General features: G+C 51.2%; 1 protein-coding gene across 21 annotated transcripts in view; it reads right to left on the bottom strand.

Annotated features, from left to right (window-relative positions):
• Positions 1 to 1,630: 1,630 nt before the first annotated feature.
• The window catches only part of LOC109451094 (protocadherin gamma-C4), a 149,525-nt gene continuing 133,477 nt past the window's right edge, over positions 1,631 to 17,678 (bottom strand). For all 21 annotated transcript variants that reach the window (XM_074313681.2, XM_019739024.3, XM_074313682.2 and 18 more), the window contains exons 2-4: positions 16,092 to 16,150; positions 9,003 to 9,091; positions 1,631 to 3,646 (exon numbers count right to left, since the gene is read on the bottom strand). In XM_074313681.2, the coding sequence (XP_074169782.2) occupies positions 3,420 to 3,646; positions 9,003 to 9,091; positions 16,092 to 16,150 (375 nt within the window). In that variant the 3' untranslated portion in view covers positions 1,631 to 3,419. The remainder of the gene's footprint in view (positions 3,647 to 9,002; positions 9,092 to 16,091; positions 16,151 to 17,678) is intronic.

Raw genomic sequence — 17,678 nt, 5'->3', positions numbered from 1 at the left:
AGACTGGAGGAGCTTAAATTTAGGTGGAAACCTGAGTCTGCCCAGCAGAGGTCAGAAGCCAGAAGTCCTGCTCCATCAGATGACTTGCTTGCGCAGAATCATACTTGTTTGAGCATGTTACGACCTCCACAAAGAAACCTACAAGCAACGAGCAGGCCCAGAATAGGCAGGGAGAGGCCTGGAGAGGACCACAAACCCATTTGGGCAGGCTCTGGAGCTGGAAATAAAAGCCTTTTAAATAGCCCTGGAGCCTGGGCAGCTGCCTCACCAGTATGGCTGGGGATGTGGGAGTGGGCTGCCTGCTTCCTCTCCCCTCAGGCCACGCGTTTCTGGCTCAGCGCTTTATAGGCACACATACCAATTAGAGGACCAACCACAGCTGCTCAGGCTCTGCCAGTGCCTGGAATAGAACCCAGGCGCAGGGCTCCCCGCCCTCTGCAGCCTGACTCTCAGAAACAACACCCCGCTTCCATCTCAGCAACCGCACAGACCACCCTCCCTCCCACGCAGGAAAGTCGCCCCCAGATGCTTAGTTGGAAGGCTTGGTTTCCATAACAACAGACTTAAGGAGCGAGCTGAACGCGTGACCCGGCTCTCAGAGGCTCCCGCGCAGAGGAAGCCCAGAGACAGCCTTCTCCAGCCCTGTGGTTGGGCAAACCCTCGCTGACCCCTCCCTGATAACCCCAGTGGGTCTGCCTTTCTGTCCCTCCGCCCCTCCGGGTCTTCCCCCCCCGCCCCCCTCTTTCTTGCATCTTCTCTGGCTGCCGCAACTTCGGAATCCCACTGTGCTTCGAGGAGGCAGGCAGAGGAGGCAGGCAGAGGAAATGGGCGAGCCGACGAGTGAATGGAAAAGCACGGAGAGGGAGAGAAAGGAGGGAGGGCGATCTGGGTCTGCGGGCAATCTAATTTCTATTTGCCCTTTCATTCCCCTCTACCACCCTCATCCACCCCTGGACAAGAAAACGATTAGCCCTCCAATTTGCTTGGTTTTGCAGCGGAGAGGCAAGCGGGAAGGTGAATTCCAGATGGGGAAATTGAGTCCTAAGCTACAGACCCGGCCTTCGGAGAATCGCCTTCGGCGTTCCCTCCCACTCCCGCCGTGTTCCCCAAACCCCTAGGCAGCGGGGGTAGAGAAGAGCGGGCAAAGGAGAGCCCCCTCCTCCCGCGAAGCCTGCAAGGGCGCTCCGGAGTGGTAATTTCAGCGGGGAAGGGGTGGGCATTAAGGAGACATCCTCCGCCCCCTCTGTAGCGCTGTTTGCCGGGCGCCAATCCGCGTCCGCCCCCGCGCCGGGTCTCCTCTTCTGCCTGGAGACTGGCGCTTAGAACCGCAACGGAGACAGCCGCAAGCACTCAGTTGCACGCTGACACGCCGCGCTCAGAAATCCCATCCCCCACAACGCAGTCGAAAGCCGATTACACGAACCGTATACAGTTCCACCAGCACACTTACAGTCAATCGCACACTATTACATAGCCACAGTTGACGCTCATACAGACTCATAGCAATGACCCAAAACCAAGACACACCACACTCGCCTCCCGATCCCGCTCTTCCAGCATGCACCTCTCAGCTCATCACTTCACCCACACTTGCCAGGAGCCGCCATCTCTAACACAGAAACGTTCAATCTTTCAGAAGAAACATTTTTATTATTTTTTCAAAGAAAAAAAGCCATATAAATATTAGAGTATAAAACTTGCGTGAGACACAGGAAGGGGGTTGGAAGCTACGTGACTATGCAAAGAGAAGCGCCTATAGGAGTCAGTACCGGGGAGGGGGTCGCCGCAGCGCGTGGACACAGCACAAAACACAGCACCGGCCGCCGCAGGCAGATTCAAGGACAGACGGCTGCGCGGAGCCCGCCGCCCGCTGCCCACTCGCCATCACGGAAAAGCACACCGCACTACACTATTGGCTATTCTACACCAGCCGAAAAAGGGAGGGGGCTCTACACTACTGTAAGGACTGGGGTGGGGTTCTCACGTCGCCCCGCTTAAGGAACGGGACTCCGGGGGGTAGAAGTAGGGTGGGCAGAGGGGAGGTTTATACACAAGGAGGCACTGGGGACTTTAACCAGGCTCTGGCCACTAGGGGGCGGACTGAAGGCCTGGGCAGTGGCCACAGAGTAGAAATGGCACCTGGAAAGGTAAAGGACAGAGGCTTGGGGAATGTCAGGGGATCTCTGGAGAAGCCTGATCTTGGTCTGAGAATTTCTGTCCTCTTGGTTCCTGCTCTAGCCCCTTGCCTCCCCAACCCAGGACTAAGAATGGCCTAGTTGGCCCTCCCTTCCTGCTGGGGGGGGGGCGCACACTGATCCCTCCACCAGTGGCACCTCTGGAGTACCCAGCACCCACAGAGGCCCCTCTGACCTCTCCAGGGGACCTGGTCCCAAACCTACTCAGAGCTTCCTAGGACTGTAATGCCAGTTTAAATCCATTGGTGCTGGCAGCTCAGCCCAGAGCTGGCTGCCTGGGCGGAGCCCTATATGTGGTGAATGAGGGTCCAGCCCGGTGATTGGTTTATGGCTGGAATTTGGGGATCTGGTCAGTACCCTGGAGTCATACAGAGCCTCCTGTAAGACCCTGTTAACTGATGGGTCAAGCTTTGTCCGTCCCCCTCCACATACACACCCTTTCCTTCTTTATCTCACTACCCCATACTGTCTTGGAACATGCAATGGAGTCTCTTGTTTGGGGAGGGGGAAGTCACAGCATGCAGTGGTAACATCAAACAATGAAAAACAAAACAAAACAAAAACTGGTCCCTAGGGCATTGGGAAGAGGCATGGTAGCAAAATGCCCTCCCTAAATCCAGCAAGCATCAGTACCACGGGAATGGTGACCATATCTCCCAAAACTTGAGCTTGGTCTCAGGCTCTGGAAGGAGGGGAAGGGACTGGCACCAAACCATGCTTTGGGGGAAGTGTGAGAACTGAAGGAGAGACCAAGAGGTCCTGATGCCTTTCCAGCTCTTCAGAACTATGAGCCTTTTTAGGTCACCAGGAACCTCAACACCCCAACTACCTTACACAAGAAAGAGGAGCTGTTGAAGGAGCAGAGTGGGATGGGATGGGGAGGGGGAGGCAGTTGGATCTGACTGAATTTGGATGATGGAGGAGTTTAGCTATAACTAAATGGGGTGTGATTAAATGATGTCTACACTAACCCCACTACCCCATGAGCACAGCAATTGATTGGATGGGGGTTCCCAGCAGAACTCCCTTTGCATATTCAATCCCCTGGGGGCAGAGAGGGGGTGTTGACTGGGCACTTGTTTCTGTTTCCCAAGGGGAGCATGGCCTGAGCCCTGACCAGGATCCTGGGGGTGAGCCCTGGAAATCTGAGGTCTGGGTCCAGGTAGGGAGAGGCTGGGCTGGCTGGGGGGAAGCAGCCCTGTGGCTCCACGCCCGGCCTCCACATTACTTCTTTTCCTTCTTGCCCGACTTCTTCTTGTTGCCGTTGCCACCTGCCGGGGCCTTGCCATCCCGCTTGCCCGCTGCGTTGGTCAGTGTAGCATTGCTGCCAGGGATGTAGACGTTCTGGCGGTAGTCGGGCACATGCTGCAGGGTGAACTGAGGCCCGTAGCGGGCACTCAAGCCCATGGTGCCAGCGCCCCCTCCCAGGGTGGAGCTCCCATCAGCGGCTTCTGCAGAGACACAGAAAGGTCAGGGGCTAAACTCGGGTCGGCAGCAGTCATTCTTACAGCACACACGGTTAATGAATGCCTGCAGAGCACCTGGTCCTGACCATGCTGAGCATACAACGGATAGGTCAGGGGCTCCGGAATGACAGCCTCAGTTTGATTCAGAGCTCTTTTACCTATTCTCTTAAAGTAAGGGCTTAAAATATGCTAGCTGTTATTTCTTTCAGGGTTGAGACACTTGCTCTCAAATACTTGCCCTGGGAGCCTCTGTTTTCCATACTTGACTGAGGGCTCCTGGGGACCTGCCACCACGGTTTGTGCACCCTCCTTTCCTTCCCCAACCAGTGCCTGGCAGAGTAGGTATTTAGTAGTTCTGTTATTAGTCAGGAGGGGGCGCTCTTCCAGGCCTTTATTTTAGAACAGCCAGTGAAGCCCCTCTGTGCCAAGCACTTTGCTTGATGGTGCAATGCATGATGGCTTCTAACCTGAACGCAACAACCCAGTGAGGTGTGTGGTATTATCTGCACTTTACAGATGAGGGAAGCAAGGCTCAGAGAAGGCAAAAGGCTAGCCCAGGCCATACCAGCCAGCACCGGTTGGAGCAGGGGTCAGGCCTAGGAGTACCAGCAGCAGCAGCCGCGTGGCCCTCAGCACCCCTCTGAGGAGGGGAAAGGAGGGGGAGAGAACAGAGCTGGGAGCTGTCTTCTAAGAGGCTCAGAAGATGATGGTCCCAGGACCAGATGTCTTAGGTACTGTGGGGACAGAGCCAGGAGTGCAGTTTCCAGGCTCTCGGCCTCACGTGGAAAGGTACTTACTCGGATAGTAAATGGCCATCAACTGTGACTGGGTGGCCATCAGCTGTGGCTAGTTGGCCGTCAGCTGTAACCAGTGCGCCGTTGGCCACTAATATAACTGCCGTGGCTACGCTAGCAGCAAATGGGGGCCATCAAGAAGATGGTGGCTGAGCTAGCAAGCGCGGATTGCAGCTAGCAAGTGAGGTTGGTTGGCAGAGAGAAGTGGACAGCAGGTTGCGAATAGTGTGGCTCCTGCTTCCTGTGTCTCCAACCCAGCCACCAGCGAGACTATAGTGGTATGACTCCCCTACCTATGGCTCCGTGGGTGTTCCTTTTTGGCTTCACCATGTCCTGCATTCTTATGTGGGGAGCAGGACTAGAGACCCCGCATGACACCCTGCATGACAGGTACAGTGTAGACTGGGCTTGCAGTGTCAGCCAGGTGACAGCAAAGACAGCGTCCTGCCCAACTTCCCACTGGGGTCCAAAGAACTACAAATTCTTGCCCTGGCTCAGCATCACCTGGGAGCTTGCTAGAAACACACACACTCCGCATCTGCATCTTCACAGGATGCCCAGGTGATGTGTATGCACGTTAAAAGGAGAGAAGTACAGAAGTACCTCCTAACTCAGTGGGCTCTTGTGAGGCTTAAATGAGAGTGCTTCATCTAGTGCCCAGGTACTTGGTAAGTGCTCACTAAATGTGAGCTGCTGCTGTCATCATCACCATCACCATCATCATCATCATCATCCAATGTGTCATTACTGGGGGACGGGGATGGGGTGGAGTGGGATGTGGGAGGAACCAGGAGTTTTGGCCTGAGTTCATCTGGCAGTGGGAAGGTTAAAGCCCCAGGAATGCCCAGCCCAGCCCCAGCCTAGCTGGCGGAAGAGCTTTCCTCGCGGCCTCCCTCTACTCCCCACCCCCACCCCAGACCCTAGGAGTGGGTAGAGAGGATGACTAAAGCCGGAGAGGCTGAGTAATCCTGGGAAACCAACCAGGGATTAAGAAATAGAGAGACAGGAAATATTTTCAAAGAACAGCACAGGAGGGGGGAAGGAGGGGCATAAGAGAAGGAAAAGAGAGACAAGCCTGGGTCTTCCCTCCTCCTCACTCCAGCACTCCAGCTTCTGCAGCCTCCATTTCAAGTCCCAAACCCCTGGATTGGAGGGCCTTCAGGGGCTAGGGACAAGGGGTTGGGTGGGAGGGAGCAGCTACCCGCTACCCAGTTCCTTCTCTCCTTTCCCAGGCTGGGCCCCTCCCCCAGCCTTTTCATTCCACTGACATTTGTTTCCCCTAATTAACTCCAGGAGGGAGCCGGGTCCTGGACTGCTCGGGCCCCCAGCCCCCCCCCCCCCCCCCCCCCGAGTTCCCACTTCCAGCCTAGGAATGGAGGGGCTGGGGGCGGGGGAGGCCAGATCCGGTTTCAAGAGCCAAGACTCCAGAGTGATTTAGGGGCTAGCGGGGAGAGCTCAGAGGCTGGGGGGAGGGAGGAGAGTGGAGGAAGAGGAAATGGGGAGAAACGAGGCAGAAAGACAGGAAGCGCTTGACTGGGTAACTGGAAGCCAGGCATGATTCAAGCCTCAGTTTCTCTATTTGTAAATTTGAGGGGGAGAAGTTGGGTTGCGGGCTCTGACCTTCTGTAGAATCAATTCTCCAATGGCCCTTTCTTCTACCCCCGCAAGACCCACATTGGGCAGGGACCAGGGTTTTCCCTTGGTCCAAGAAACAGACTTTGAATTGCAGCAAGAAAACCCAGGCATGCCCTGGCCTGGGAGTGGTGCCGGCCTCCTCTCCTACGCCAGCCGCTCCTCAGGGAAAGCAATTCCAGGCACCACAATCTCCCCTCGCCTCCTGCCCTCCCTATCCCAGGGCCGAGGGCAGCAACTCTGCAGTAGCCCAGGGTCGCCTGGTCAAGCTAGATCTCAGCCAGCTGAACTGCAAACCGCAGGCTCCTTGAGAGCACACCTCCTCCCTGAGATGTTTATTTAAAAAGCCTCCCAAATGTACTTTCTCTCTTACTTAACCCCCCTCAGCAGCCCTACAGGCCTGGCTGGCTGGCCTCCAGGAACCTCTCTGGCTCCAGGGCAGGGAAGTGGGTGTGAAAGTGAGAGTAGGGCCTGACCCTGCCACCTCCACCCTCAGGGTCCCTTCCCCAAGGCCCAGGCTTACACTCAGGTCAGGTCCTGTGTGGGCCAGAGGCGGGGAGCCCTGAGAGGGGAGTCAGCCTGCAGTGACCCAGGGGACCTTCTGAGAGGGTTTGGGGCCATAAATACTCCATTTCTGTTTTTAAAATCTGGATTTAGGCTAAAAAGCCTGCTTCCTGGCCTTGAGGCTCAAGGCCACAAGCACTAAATATACCTGACTGTCTGTTTACTTCCCACAAGAACCCGACTTGGCATCTCCCCAGACCCAGCTGCCTCCTTCTTTCAGGCTCAGCATCTGGCCTCTCTGGAATTACAGGCCCCCAGACCTGGGCCTGGCTCTGTCCGGGAAAGCTAGCCGCCTCTGCCACTTCCCCTTCTCTTCCCCTTCACCAGCCACACACAGGCCTGGCCCCACTCAGCCTCACAGACGTCTGGGGGAGGCCTGCCAAATTTAGCAGATAAAAATATAAGGGCACCCTGTTAAATATGAATTTCAGCTAAACGATGAACAATTTTTTAGTGTAGTATGTCCCAATACTAACATTTGGGACCTACTTATGCTAAAACATAATTTACTATTTATCTGAAGTTAAAATTTAACTGGGCACTTTGTATTTTATCTGGCATCCCTAACCGGGGACAATGATGCAGGGCAATAAGAGCTCAGCCTCTAGACCTATGCAGCTGAAAGGGAAACTGAGGCTGGATCTCAAGGCAGACATGGTCACTATAGCAGAAAGGGCATGAACATGTGAGTCGGGTGGGGTAGATCACCAATCTGCAGCCTTGGAGAAGGGACTTCTTAGTTCTCTCCTCTGTCAAATGTAAGTAATCGGACCTGCCTTGCAGAGCTGCTGAGAGGGTTCACTGACATGAGGCCCATAGAGTTTGTCTAGCATGTGCCCGGGGTGATATACGGGCATGGTTATGGTGATTATTTTTCTGGTTTTACCTAGTTCTTTGCCCACCAGCACACCAGAACAGACATGCTGGAGGGCAGGGCTCGCTGTTCACTATATAAGGCCGGTGCCTTAATCCTCTGCCAGCCTCCATACAAGCCCAGGATTTGCTGCTCCAGAAGCCAGTCCTTATTAATGGGTATTATTCTAATTCTGCCTTCTGCTCACCCCTATGGGTCAATAAAGGTAATAACCAGTGGGTGGCCAGGTGGCTCAGTTGGTTAAAGCACCAGCTTTGAACAACAGGGTTGCCGCTTTGATTCCCACATGGGCCAGTGAGCTGCGCCCTCCACAAACTAGACTGAAGGCAACGAGCTGCAGCTGAGCTGCCAGAGGGGCAGCCGGATGGCTCAGTTGGTTAGAGCGTGAGTTCTCAACAACAAGGTCACCGGATCAATTCCCACATGGGATGGTGGTGGGCTGTGCCCCCTGCAACTAAAGATTGAAAACGGTGACTGGACTTGGAGCTGAGCTGCGCCCTCCACAACTAGACTGAAGGACAACGACTTGGAGCTGATGGGCCCTGGAGAAACACACTGTTCCCCAGTATTCCCCAATTAAAAAAAAAAAAGATAATAGTCAATGTTAGCCGCTACATAGTGTGCCCCTCTCCTGTGATATTAGGCTCTCACAGCACACAGTGAGAGCTGTTATTATTGTACCCATTCCCTAGTCAATGAAACTGAGGCCCAGAGGGGCCTAGTAACTTGTCTGAGGACTCACAAATAGGGGTGCCTGGATTTGAATCCACATTGGCCTGCCTCCAAAGCCTGTGCTCCTAAGTAGTAATGACACTATTCTGCTTCCCCTGCTCAGGACCCTTGTGACTCTTTAGGGATAACAACCATCAACCGACTCTCTAGTCCATGTGAAGTTCTTTGTTAGCCTTGTGGGAAAACCACAATCCTGTTCTGAAGGTGGGGGCAGCAGAAAAGAGAAGGGGTTTCATATATCCAGAGTGTGTTCTCTCTGCGGGGAGGATGCCTGCCTATGTCCATGGAGTATGGAGTGATGGCTTGTATGTGCCAGACCCAGCACTTCGTGCTTTGTGGTATCATCTCATTTAATCCTCACCACAGCCCTACGAGGTCGCTGCCCCCATTTTCTTGGCTGAGAAAACTGAGGTTTCGAGAGATTAAGCAAATTGACCTATCAAAATGATCTAAAGTGGCAGAGCTGGGACTGGGCTGATGCTCTCCCCTCCAGAGCGAGACTTAACCACGACCCCCATATCTCCTCAATGGGTCTTTACTTGTTCAGGACCCAGGCCCCTGTGGGTGCCCCAGGCCCCTGAATCCCTCAGGGGTTCCTCACCCTGGCTTTGTGTTCTACAATTATGAGTCCATCTGAAAGATCCGGAGAAATGCAGGTTGACAGCCAGCCTGAGAGTATGGTGGCAATGGGATGTCCCCAGAACCCCAGGTCTCCCGTCCCAGCACACACACTGGTACAACTTACCGCTGGCGGAGGCCAAGATCATGGCTTGCAGCATCTCTGTGTCAAATTGGTTATTGGGCCAGGTGCCAGTTTCATCGCCATTTTGGGAGCTAGAGAGAGAGTGGGACGTGAGCACAGGCTCCCAGGCCAGCCCAACTCCGGCCCCTCCTGTCCTATCCCAGAGCTCCCAGATCCAGTACCCCAACCCCACCCCATGCCCAAGACCTGCTCCCTTTCAGTGATGTAGGAGGTAGTTTATACAATCTCCGAAGCCAGACCCCCATTGGTCAGTCCCCCAAACCAGCTCTCTATAGAGTCTCAGACACTTGTCATAGCCACCATGGCCCTTAGAGTAGAGCAGGATAATTGGTGACATCCCCTCCGGAGAGAGAGTACTTACCATCACAGAGAGGGAGGTCAGGGCCTAGCCCTACGGCAGTGAAGGTGGGGAATGGGAGGGAATGTGTCTGACCAGAGAAAGGGGTGAGAACTGAGAGACGTGGGGGCAGCAGGCCCCAGGAGACCCTGGAGCAGGGAGGCTTGCTAAGCCCTCAGGATAAAATCCACATAAGAACCTGTCCCTTTTATGTTATAAGAACACCCGCAGCCCGTCCCCTCCCCCCAAACATTGTACCATCAAACCTTTCCTGAGGCACTTCCCTAATTCCTCAAGTTCTCTCTTACAGCACAGCCTGTGCTCTAGAGTGCCAGTTCCCAGCCAACCTCTGCCTTGGTAACCTGAACATAATTTGTCAGAGGGTACCCTAGCCTAAGCCCACCCAGGCTGGGTCAGGTGCCTCCCTGCAGCAGCTGTGGTCCCACTTTACTGTCGTACCATCTGCTCCACCAGCAGACCGAGCTCCGCATGGCAGGACTGTCTGCTTCCTACTGCAGCACCTAATTAAGATCTTTAGATGCTCTAAGCGTTGAGAAAAACATGAAGTGATTCATAATTGTGAAAAATGTTAACCTGTGAAAGAATCCTAAGCGATTCCAACCTAACTTGGGTTTTTCCCATAGTGACTATTTCCATGCTTTTTTGGAATTTTTAAGGATCAAATTGTTTCCGTTTTTGAGGGGGAGGAAAAGCAGCCTGACACACACAGTCTATTAGGTTCCTCAATAGATATTTGTTGCCTGAATGAATGGAAAAGGCCTGTGGGGGGGGGGAGGAGAGGGAGAGGAGAGAGAGAGAGACAGAGAGAGAGAGAGAGAGAGAGAGAGAGAGAGAGAGAGAGAGAGAGAGAGGGAGAGAGAGAGAGAGAAAGAGAAACAAATGTGCAAAATATTAACAATTGATGAATCTCGGTAAAAAGAGTATTCAGATGTTCATCATACTATTCTTTCAACTTTTCAAGAGGATTGACACATTTCAAAATTGAAAAATGAGGGGCAAAATTAAGTTATCTAGGAGAAGGTGTAGTGTGGGAGAGAGCTTTCCAGGCAGGGGGAGAAACCTGCCCTGAGGCTGAAAGAAGCTTGGTGAGTCCAAAGGACTAAGGGAAGCCAGTGTGGCTGCCACACAGGGGAGGTGGTGTCAGGGGCTGGGGCTGCAGAGCAGACACTGAAGATTTGGGTTTCATCCTAAGAGCTCTGGAAAGCCACTGAGGTGTTTAAAAGGGGTTCGTTGTGATCAGATTTAAGTATTTAAAGATCACTCTTGCTCCTGTGAGAGGACAAGCAAGAGCCCAGAGGTGAGGTCTCGGATGTCTCTGTCACCATGAAAATCCAGAAGTCCTGACCTGCAGCCTGACTGAGGGCGCAGGGCGGAGGCAGGCAGGCTCTGTCCTAGGTGAAGGGCCTAATGGGGATAGGCTGGGGAGAGCACATGGTGGGAGGCAGCCGGGAGAAGGGCTTTGGGGCTGTGGGGTGGACAACAGGACCAGATACCCCAGGTTAGGGCTGCACCCTGTGGAGGTGGGTGGTGGGAGTAAAGGTGAGCAGAAGGGCAGGCCTGTAAGGAGGATTCTAGGGAAATGGTTGAAGGCTGGAGACCAAGCACACGGACAGGATGTCAGCTCTGTGAAGCTGGGCAGGAGATGAGTGGAGTGGGAGAGAGTTTTTGAACCATTTCCAGAAAGCTTCCTATTTCTGGGCACTGGGCTGACTGCTGGAATATATATATATATATATATATATATATATATATATATATATATATATATATATTCTATTTTAGCCTCAGAACCACCTACAGGTAAGTGTTATGATTATCCCTATTTTCCAGCAGATGAAATCAGGGCTCAGAGAGGTTGAGAAACTTCCCCAAAGTCACACAGTTGGTAACTGGCAGAGCTGCAACTGGAAACAGATTTAATATGACTCCAAAGCCTATGCTCTTATACACAACAACATACTGAGCTTCAACAGAGAGGCCCTGGAGAGCCAGCAGCAGGTATAGGGGACTCTTCCAGGATTTGGGAAACAATGAAAAATAAACGTGGAGAGAGATTTCATCTAATTGACCATTTTCCAAACACCCACTATGTGTCAGTGCCTGTGCCAGGTCCTAGGATTTAAGAGATGACAGATACAGTCCTTGCCTTAAGGAATTTGTATTCTGGTGTATTGGGGGTGTGGATGGGGGATGGGGGCCGGGCTTTGGTAAAATGCTTCCTGTTATCAGGCTTAAAATGAGAAATCTGGGAAAGACACTCCTGACAACGGCCTGGATTTAATTGTGATAAATATAACTGCACATATATATCTTTAACGTAGTAAAACCCCATCAGCACTTAAAAATATACATGTGTGTCCATATGTTGGGCTAGTATGCAATAATCAAATGATTTTTGAAGAATTTTTTACTAACATGGGAAAATTTCTGTAATATATTGCAAAGATAAAAAAAATAAGCTACAATACCAGTGGACAGTATGACCTCAATTACTACAAAGAGAAAAAAACTGGGGAGAAATATACCAGTTTACTGGGAATGAAAGTACTCAATAGTCTGTGAACAAATTCATAAACAATTTATTAAAGTGAATCAGACTTTTTTAAAAAAGCCTATGCTTGACTCCATAAAGTAAAAGGTTTAGAAAGATACATATGAAAATATTGAGAGTTGAGATACTCAGCCAAATATAAAATGTGGGCCTTAATTTGGGTAAGTGTGCAAATAATTTAACAGAGATATCTAATTGGGAAAATGTGACTACTGACTGGACATTTGATTATATTCGTTTGTTAATATTTATTATGAATGTATTATTAGTTTATTAATATTTTTAGCGCTTATGTGTTTTAAAAAAGAATTGTCTGTTAAAGATAGTGAAGACTCATGAAATTATATGATGGCTTCAAAATAATTCAAGGGGGTGTGGGGTGGAAATAGAAAACGAGGTAGAGAGTTAGTTGAAGCCAAATAGTGGGATCACAGATGTTCATTATACCACTCTCTCTATTTTTGTATAGATTTGAAGTTTTCCATATTAAAAAAAGGTTAGTGGTGGTTTCCTTGGGTTGTGAAATTCTGGGTGCTTTTTCTTTTAAATTTTGTTCTCTATTTCTCATGTTTCTATCATGAGCATGCATTATTTTATAAGCATGAAAAATAACTTGCTATCTGTTTGTTTGTTGAATGACTGCCCAAACTAAGGGAGAGAAAAGGTAGTGTCTCTCAGAGGAGGGGAGGTTGGTGGGAGGGGAAAGGTACCATCAAAGAGAACAGAGTGGGGACCAGGGGAAACCCAATGGACTCTCTCTCCTCAGTGCCGAGGATGGGAACAGCTGCAGGGTGGGGCCTGGGTAACAGCCTGAGAAGGGAGAACTGACTTGCTGGATTCAGAGCTTAAGACAACAGCTGTTGGGATCAGAAGCCAAAAGGATGACCTGAGAAGGGATAGTGGTGGGGAGGAGCACCTGGTAGTCAGGGACTTCAGAACGTGAGTCTTTTTCCCATTTGTCTAGGCAACGTGACCCAGCGCTAGCTTGAACTTGAACCAGATTTACTGAAGAACTCCTCACTAGCCCTGTTTTGAGCCTGGTCTTTCAGTAGCCAAGGTGATGGGGAGGTAGTAGGGCAGAAAAGCAGAGGAGGGTTGGAACCAGGGTTAGACTGAGAGAAATACAGTGGTACCTCGGTTTTCGAACGTAATCCGTTCTGGAGGACCGTTTGAGTTCTGAAATGTTCGAAAACAGCGGACAGCTAGGCCTCAGGATTTGCACTCAGCGGAAACCGCGTGACACGTTTGACTTCCGAGACATGTTCAAAAACCGAAGCATTTACTTCCAGGTTTACAGCGTTTGTAAACTGAAATATTCATCAACAGAGACATTCGAAAACCGAGGTACCACTGTATCCCCCTCTTGATGCCCACTCCGATTTACTCATCAGATGGCAGCAAAGAAAAAACTCCCTGTTCTGTTGCTCCTCAGAGGCCTCACCACAGGGCCTTTGCACACACTTTCCCCTCTACCTGGAATGCTCGTGACTCTTTCCTTCAGCTGGTTAATTTGTATTCACCCTTCAGCACAGCCTCATTTCCTTCTGGATGTCCTCCTGCTGCTCCCTGACCAGGTCATATTCTTATTTTATGCTCTCACCACCAGGTACTACTCTTCCTAGCACTTACCATGGCTGCAATCTTACATTTGTTTTCTGTGATTCTTTGAATAGTTGTCTCCCTCAACAATGTAAACTCCTGAGGGCAGGGACTATGTCTGTTTTAAATCTCCTACACCTAGAACACTACCTGGCCTACAGGTGCTTACTATTTATTGAATGAATGGAGGAGGGAAGTTTCAGTTGCTGGACCAGGTCCCTAATGCTTATTTTATCTGAGCCACTTTGGAGCTGAATCAGAAATGTTTGTCCCACCCCCCTCATGTTAAGGATGTGAGAGCTCCTGAGGCTTCTCCATCTCCCTAAGAGCTCCTGTATGTATTTCAGGCCACTCAGTCTCTCATTTGATGAAAAGGAACTTGAGGCTGAGTAAGGTAGTCAACACAGAGGACACAGGAGAGGCAACGGGTGTGTGGCTTCCAGGTTTAGCAGAGAATTCTGCTTCAGGGCCAGTATATGGCCTGGGTGGGTGTGAGTAAAGGGGACACAAATTGCCCTGTATTCCTTATCACCTCAGCTCAAATGTCACTTCCTCTTGGGGCCTTCTCTATCCCCTTCCCTATTACACTCACTTTACCCCCTTCTTCTCAGAACTTGGTATGATTTGAAACTAGACATTATTTTATGTGTGATTTGTTGTCAGTTTTCTGTCTCCCCTGCTGGCATGAAAGCCTATGAGTTTATGAATTATGTCTGTTTGTTCACTCTGATAGGCCAGTGTTTAGTATGGGCTCATAGTAGATCCTCAATAAATATTTGTTGAATGAATGAAGACATAAAGGAATGCATGAATGACCTAATGGATAACTTATGGGAAGGCTGGCAAGGCCAGTGGGAAGAAGGGAGACAGCTGGGGTTTAGGGAGCGGCAAAGGCAGTCCAAGCCATCTGGTTTGTTGCCTTCTAGGGGCCTTTTAGGAAGTGCATTGAGATCCTGATACCAGTGACAGAACTGCACCTGCCCAGGAGCTGGAGTTTCCACCATACACCAAGGTCTCCTGGATTCTTGCGGCAGTGAGGGTTCAGCATCGGTAGCATTTGGGGAAATGTGGGCAGCAAGTGTCTGACCAACGAGGAGGTGGAGAAGGTGGCCCAAGCTCTGTCCCCCTCTCTCTCCAGGGCTCCTTGAACTCCTCCAGGCTTCTGACTTCTAAAAGGGAGGCCTGGCCCAGAGCCCACTCCACTCCCCTCAAACCAACTGAAGGTCTTTCCGCTGAAGTTTCCCTCCTCCCCTACCCACAGGGAGTTCCTGTTTCAGCAGGAATTCATACCAGATTGAAATGAGCAGCTGGATAGGAGAGTGTGTTGGAAAGTGTTGATCAAAGGCTCTGTGTGTGAGGGGCAGGGGGAGGGAGAGAGATGAGGGTGCATTTGTGTGCTGGCTTGCCCACAAGTACAAAGAAATAAAAGACAGAGTATAACACAGGATAAAAGAGAGACAGAGAGAGAGAAAGATAAAAAAAGAGAAACAGAGAAAGAGACTCAGCGAGGTAGAAAGAAACAGACAACAGACTTCGAGAGATGTACAGAGAGAGAGAGAGACACAGAGAGGCTGAGAACAGAGAGGGAAGCAGAAATAGTGAGAGACTGAGAAAAAAGACTGGAGTCAGAAGAACACAAGGACACTAGCAAATGATAAAAGAAGGAGAGACAGAATAGAGGTCAAGGGCAGAGACAGAAAGAAAAGGAGAAACAGACTGAGACTAGGAAGAGTCACATTTATTCATTGATTCCACATTTATTAAGCCCCTAGCCATGACAGGCGCAGTGTGAGGCACAGACCAACGCAAGTAGACACAAATGATAGGGACGGAGAGTCAGCCATAAAGACAGAAACTGAGATAGAGACCAAGAAAGACAGGGAGAGGCAGAGAGGGCAAACTGACATAGAGACTGAGGAAAGGATGCAGAGATAAGAGAGTGGCAGAGGCAAAAGGCCTGCAGGCCGACAGGGCAGGACCAGTGGGGGCCAGTCTGGAGGAGGGGCAGGACCTGGGAGACCTGCCCTACAGCTGTCTCCCTCCTCAGCCCAACCTCCAGCTGTGTGTTTCTGCTTCCCCCACAGCTGCCTGACCCCCCTCCTCTGCCTCTGCTCTGTCCTGCAGACTCTGGAGGAGGCTCTGACTGCTGACAGCGCCTCCTCTTGCCCTCCTGCCCCAGGTTTCTCCGCCGGAACCCCAGGTCTGTATGGAGCCCAGCTCAACCAGGAGCATGGGGTGTAGGCAATAGATGAGTATAAAAAACTTCCTCTCCACCCAGAGACCACCTGAAAACCATCTTTTGGTCCCACAGAGCCCCCAGGAGATAAGAAAATGTTCATATGGTGAGGAGAAGGGAAGGGATGAGTGTATGGGTTGAGCCTCCAAAATGGCTTCTTCCTTCAGGGGTCTATGTATAGCCCCCAATACACCAAAACCTCCCTGAGATCTAGAACTAAGGGAAGAAGCCATTTGTAGCAAATGCTGAGCCCTCCCCATCTCCTCCCACGTCATCACTGAGAAAATGCCGCAGAGAAGAGGGTGGGCTGGAGAGGCAGTCACCTACCCGCTGGTGCCGGGTCTCTGGGCCTGAGAGAAACGCCAGTCCGTGTTGGGCGGGGCTTGCTGTGGAGAAAACAGAGGGAAAGGGGCTGAGTACTGTCAAGAAGTCTGAATGTCACCCGACCCCTGGGATGGGCCTAGAGGGAAGGAGGGGAGTGGACACAGAGAAGAAAATGGGAGGAGATGGGGGAGGGGTAGACTCAGCTTCAAAGACAAAATATACGTCAGGTCTCTGAGGTTTGAGGTACAGGAGATAAAGAGATAAAATAACACTTATCTGACCACAGTAAGCAAACCTAGATTCCTTTGCTATAAAAAAATGGCCCCTTCCTCCCTGCCCACAGACTCAGAGCTTCTGAAGTGAGATTCAAGCTGTGAAAGTGTCTTCTGTGGAACCTGGGGGAGGGGTGAAGAGAAAGCCCCCAAAATTGGCAGAAGAGGCTTTTAGATGAAAATTCCACCAGCCCTAGAAAGAATTTATTCAGCTCCTGAGTTAGGAACAAAGCATCCTCTGCAGCAAGATGGCTGCTGCTCCGGGTAACCCTTTTGGTGCCAGGTTGTTCTATGACACATTCAGAGGAATACCTCCTCCAGGCCCTTGGCGATCAAGGATCCCTTCCCACTGCTAAATACATTATTAATTTAGGAGCCATGCCAGAATGGGCCTTTGCAGGGCATCCAAGCCCCAGGATACCTCTCACCCCCAGAACTCTGTGCCAAACAATGGCTGTGACTAAGGAGAGAACAAGGCCCCACTGTCTGGGACAGAGAAAACTGCTGGATGGAACCCAGCAGAGATCAAGCTCCCACAGCCTCCAAGCAGCACAGACAAGTCTCCAGGGCTCCCAAAGGGCTGATCTATAGCCCTCTCCCACCTGGATGAAGGTGTAGGACTCTGGCCAGCCACTTCACTCCCAACTCCCTCCCAGCCTTTCTGAGGGTTTGTTATTCCACCACACACTCTCGTGGAGCACTCCTAGAGCCATCCCCTTACTGGTTCTGGGATATGCTAGTAATTAATTCACACACTTACTGCCAGAAGCAGAGAAGGACATGTGAGCATCTCTGATTACACTGGGGAGGAGGAAGACCCATGGCTGCTACATGACTCACTCTAAGGCTCACAGGTGGCAGTGAGGTGAGCAGAACCCAGAACCTTAGCATCCTAGGTGCAACAGAGGCCACCAACACCATTCCGGGGCTGCTGTGGGGAAGGGCGCAGGGATGTCCAGCTCTCAGTCAGCCACTGTATTCATAGCCACAGCAGAATCTACATGAAGATGCAGGTACCCTGACAGACTGGAGGAAAGGAGTTGGGCGAAATTCACAACCTGCATAAGGACGGCGGGTCCAAGTTTGTTCACTCAGGGATGCTCACAGATAAGAAGCCCCAGAAGACTTTCCTCCACTTTTAAGACCCTACAAGGGAAAGAACCGAACCTCTGCCCCATCCCAGCAGATGCAAACTGTCCCTGCTGTCCTCCAGCTTTCCAAGTTCCAAGTGTCAAGTGATTGAAAGTACAAAATCTGGGGTAAGACAGACCTGGGTAAGTCTCTCTGTTACTTACCCTGTAATCTTGTGCAAGTCACC

This window comes from Rhinolophus sinicus, chromosome 5 (genome assembly GCF_057876585.1).
Source record: "Rhinolophus sinicus isolate RSI-liver-muscle chromosome 5, RSI-T2T, whole genome shotgun sequence".
Taxonomy (NCBI): Eukaryota; Metazoa; Chordata; class Mammalia; order Chiroptera; family Rhinolophidae; genus Rhinolophus; species Rhinolophus sinicus.
This window is presented reverse-complemented; position numbering and strand designations above follow the sequence as displayed.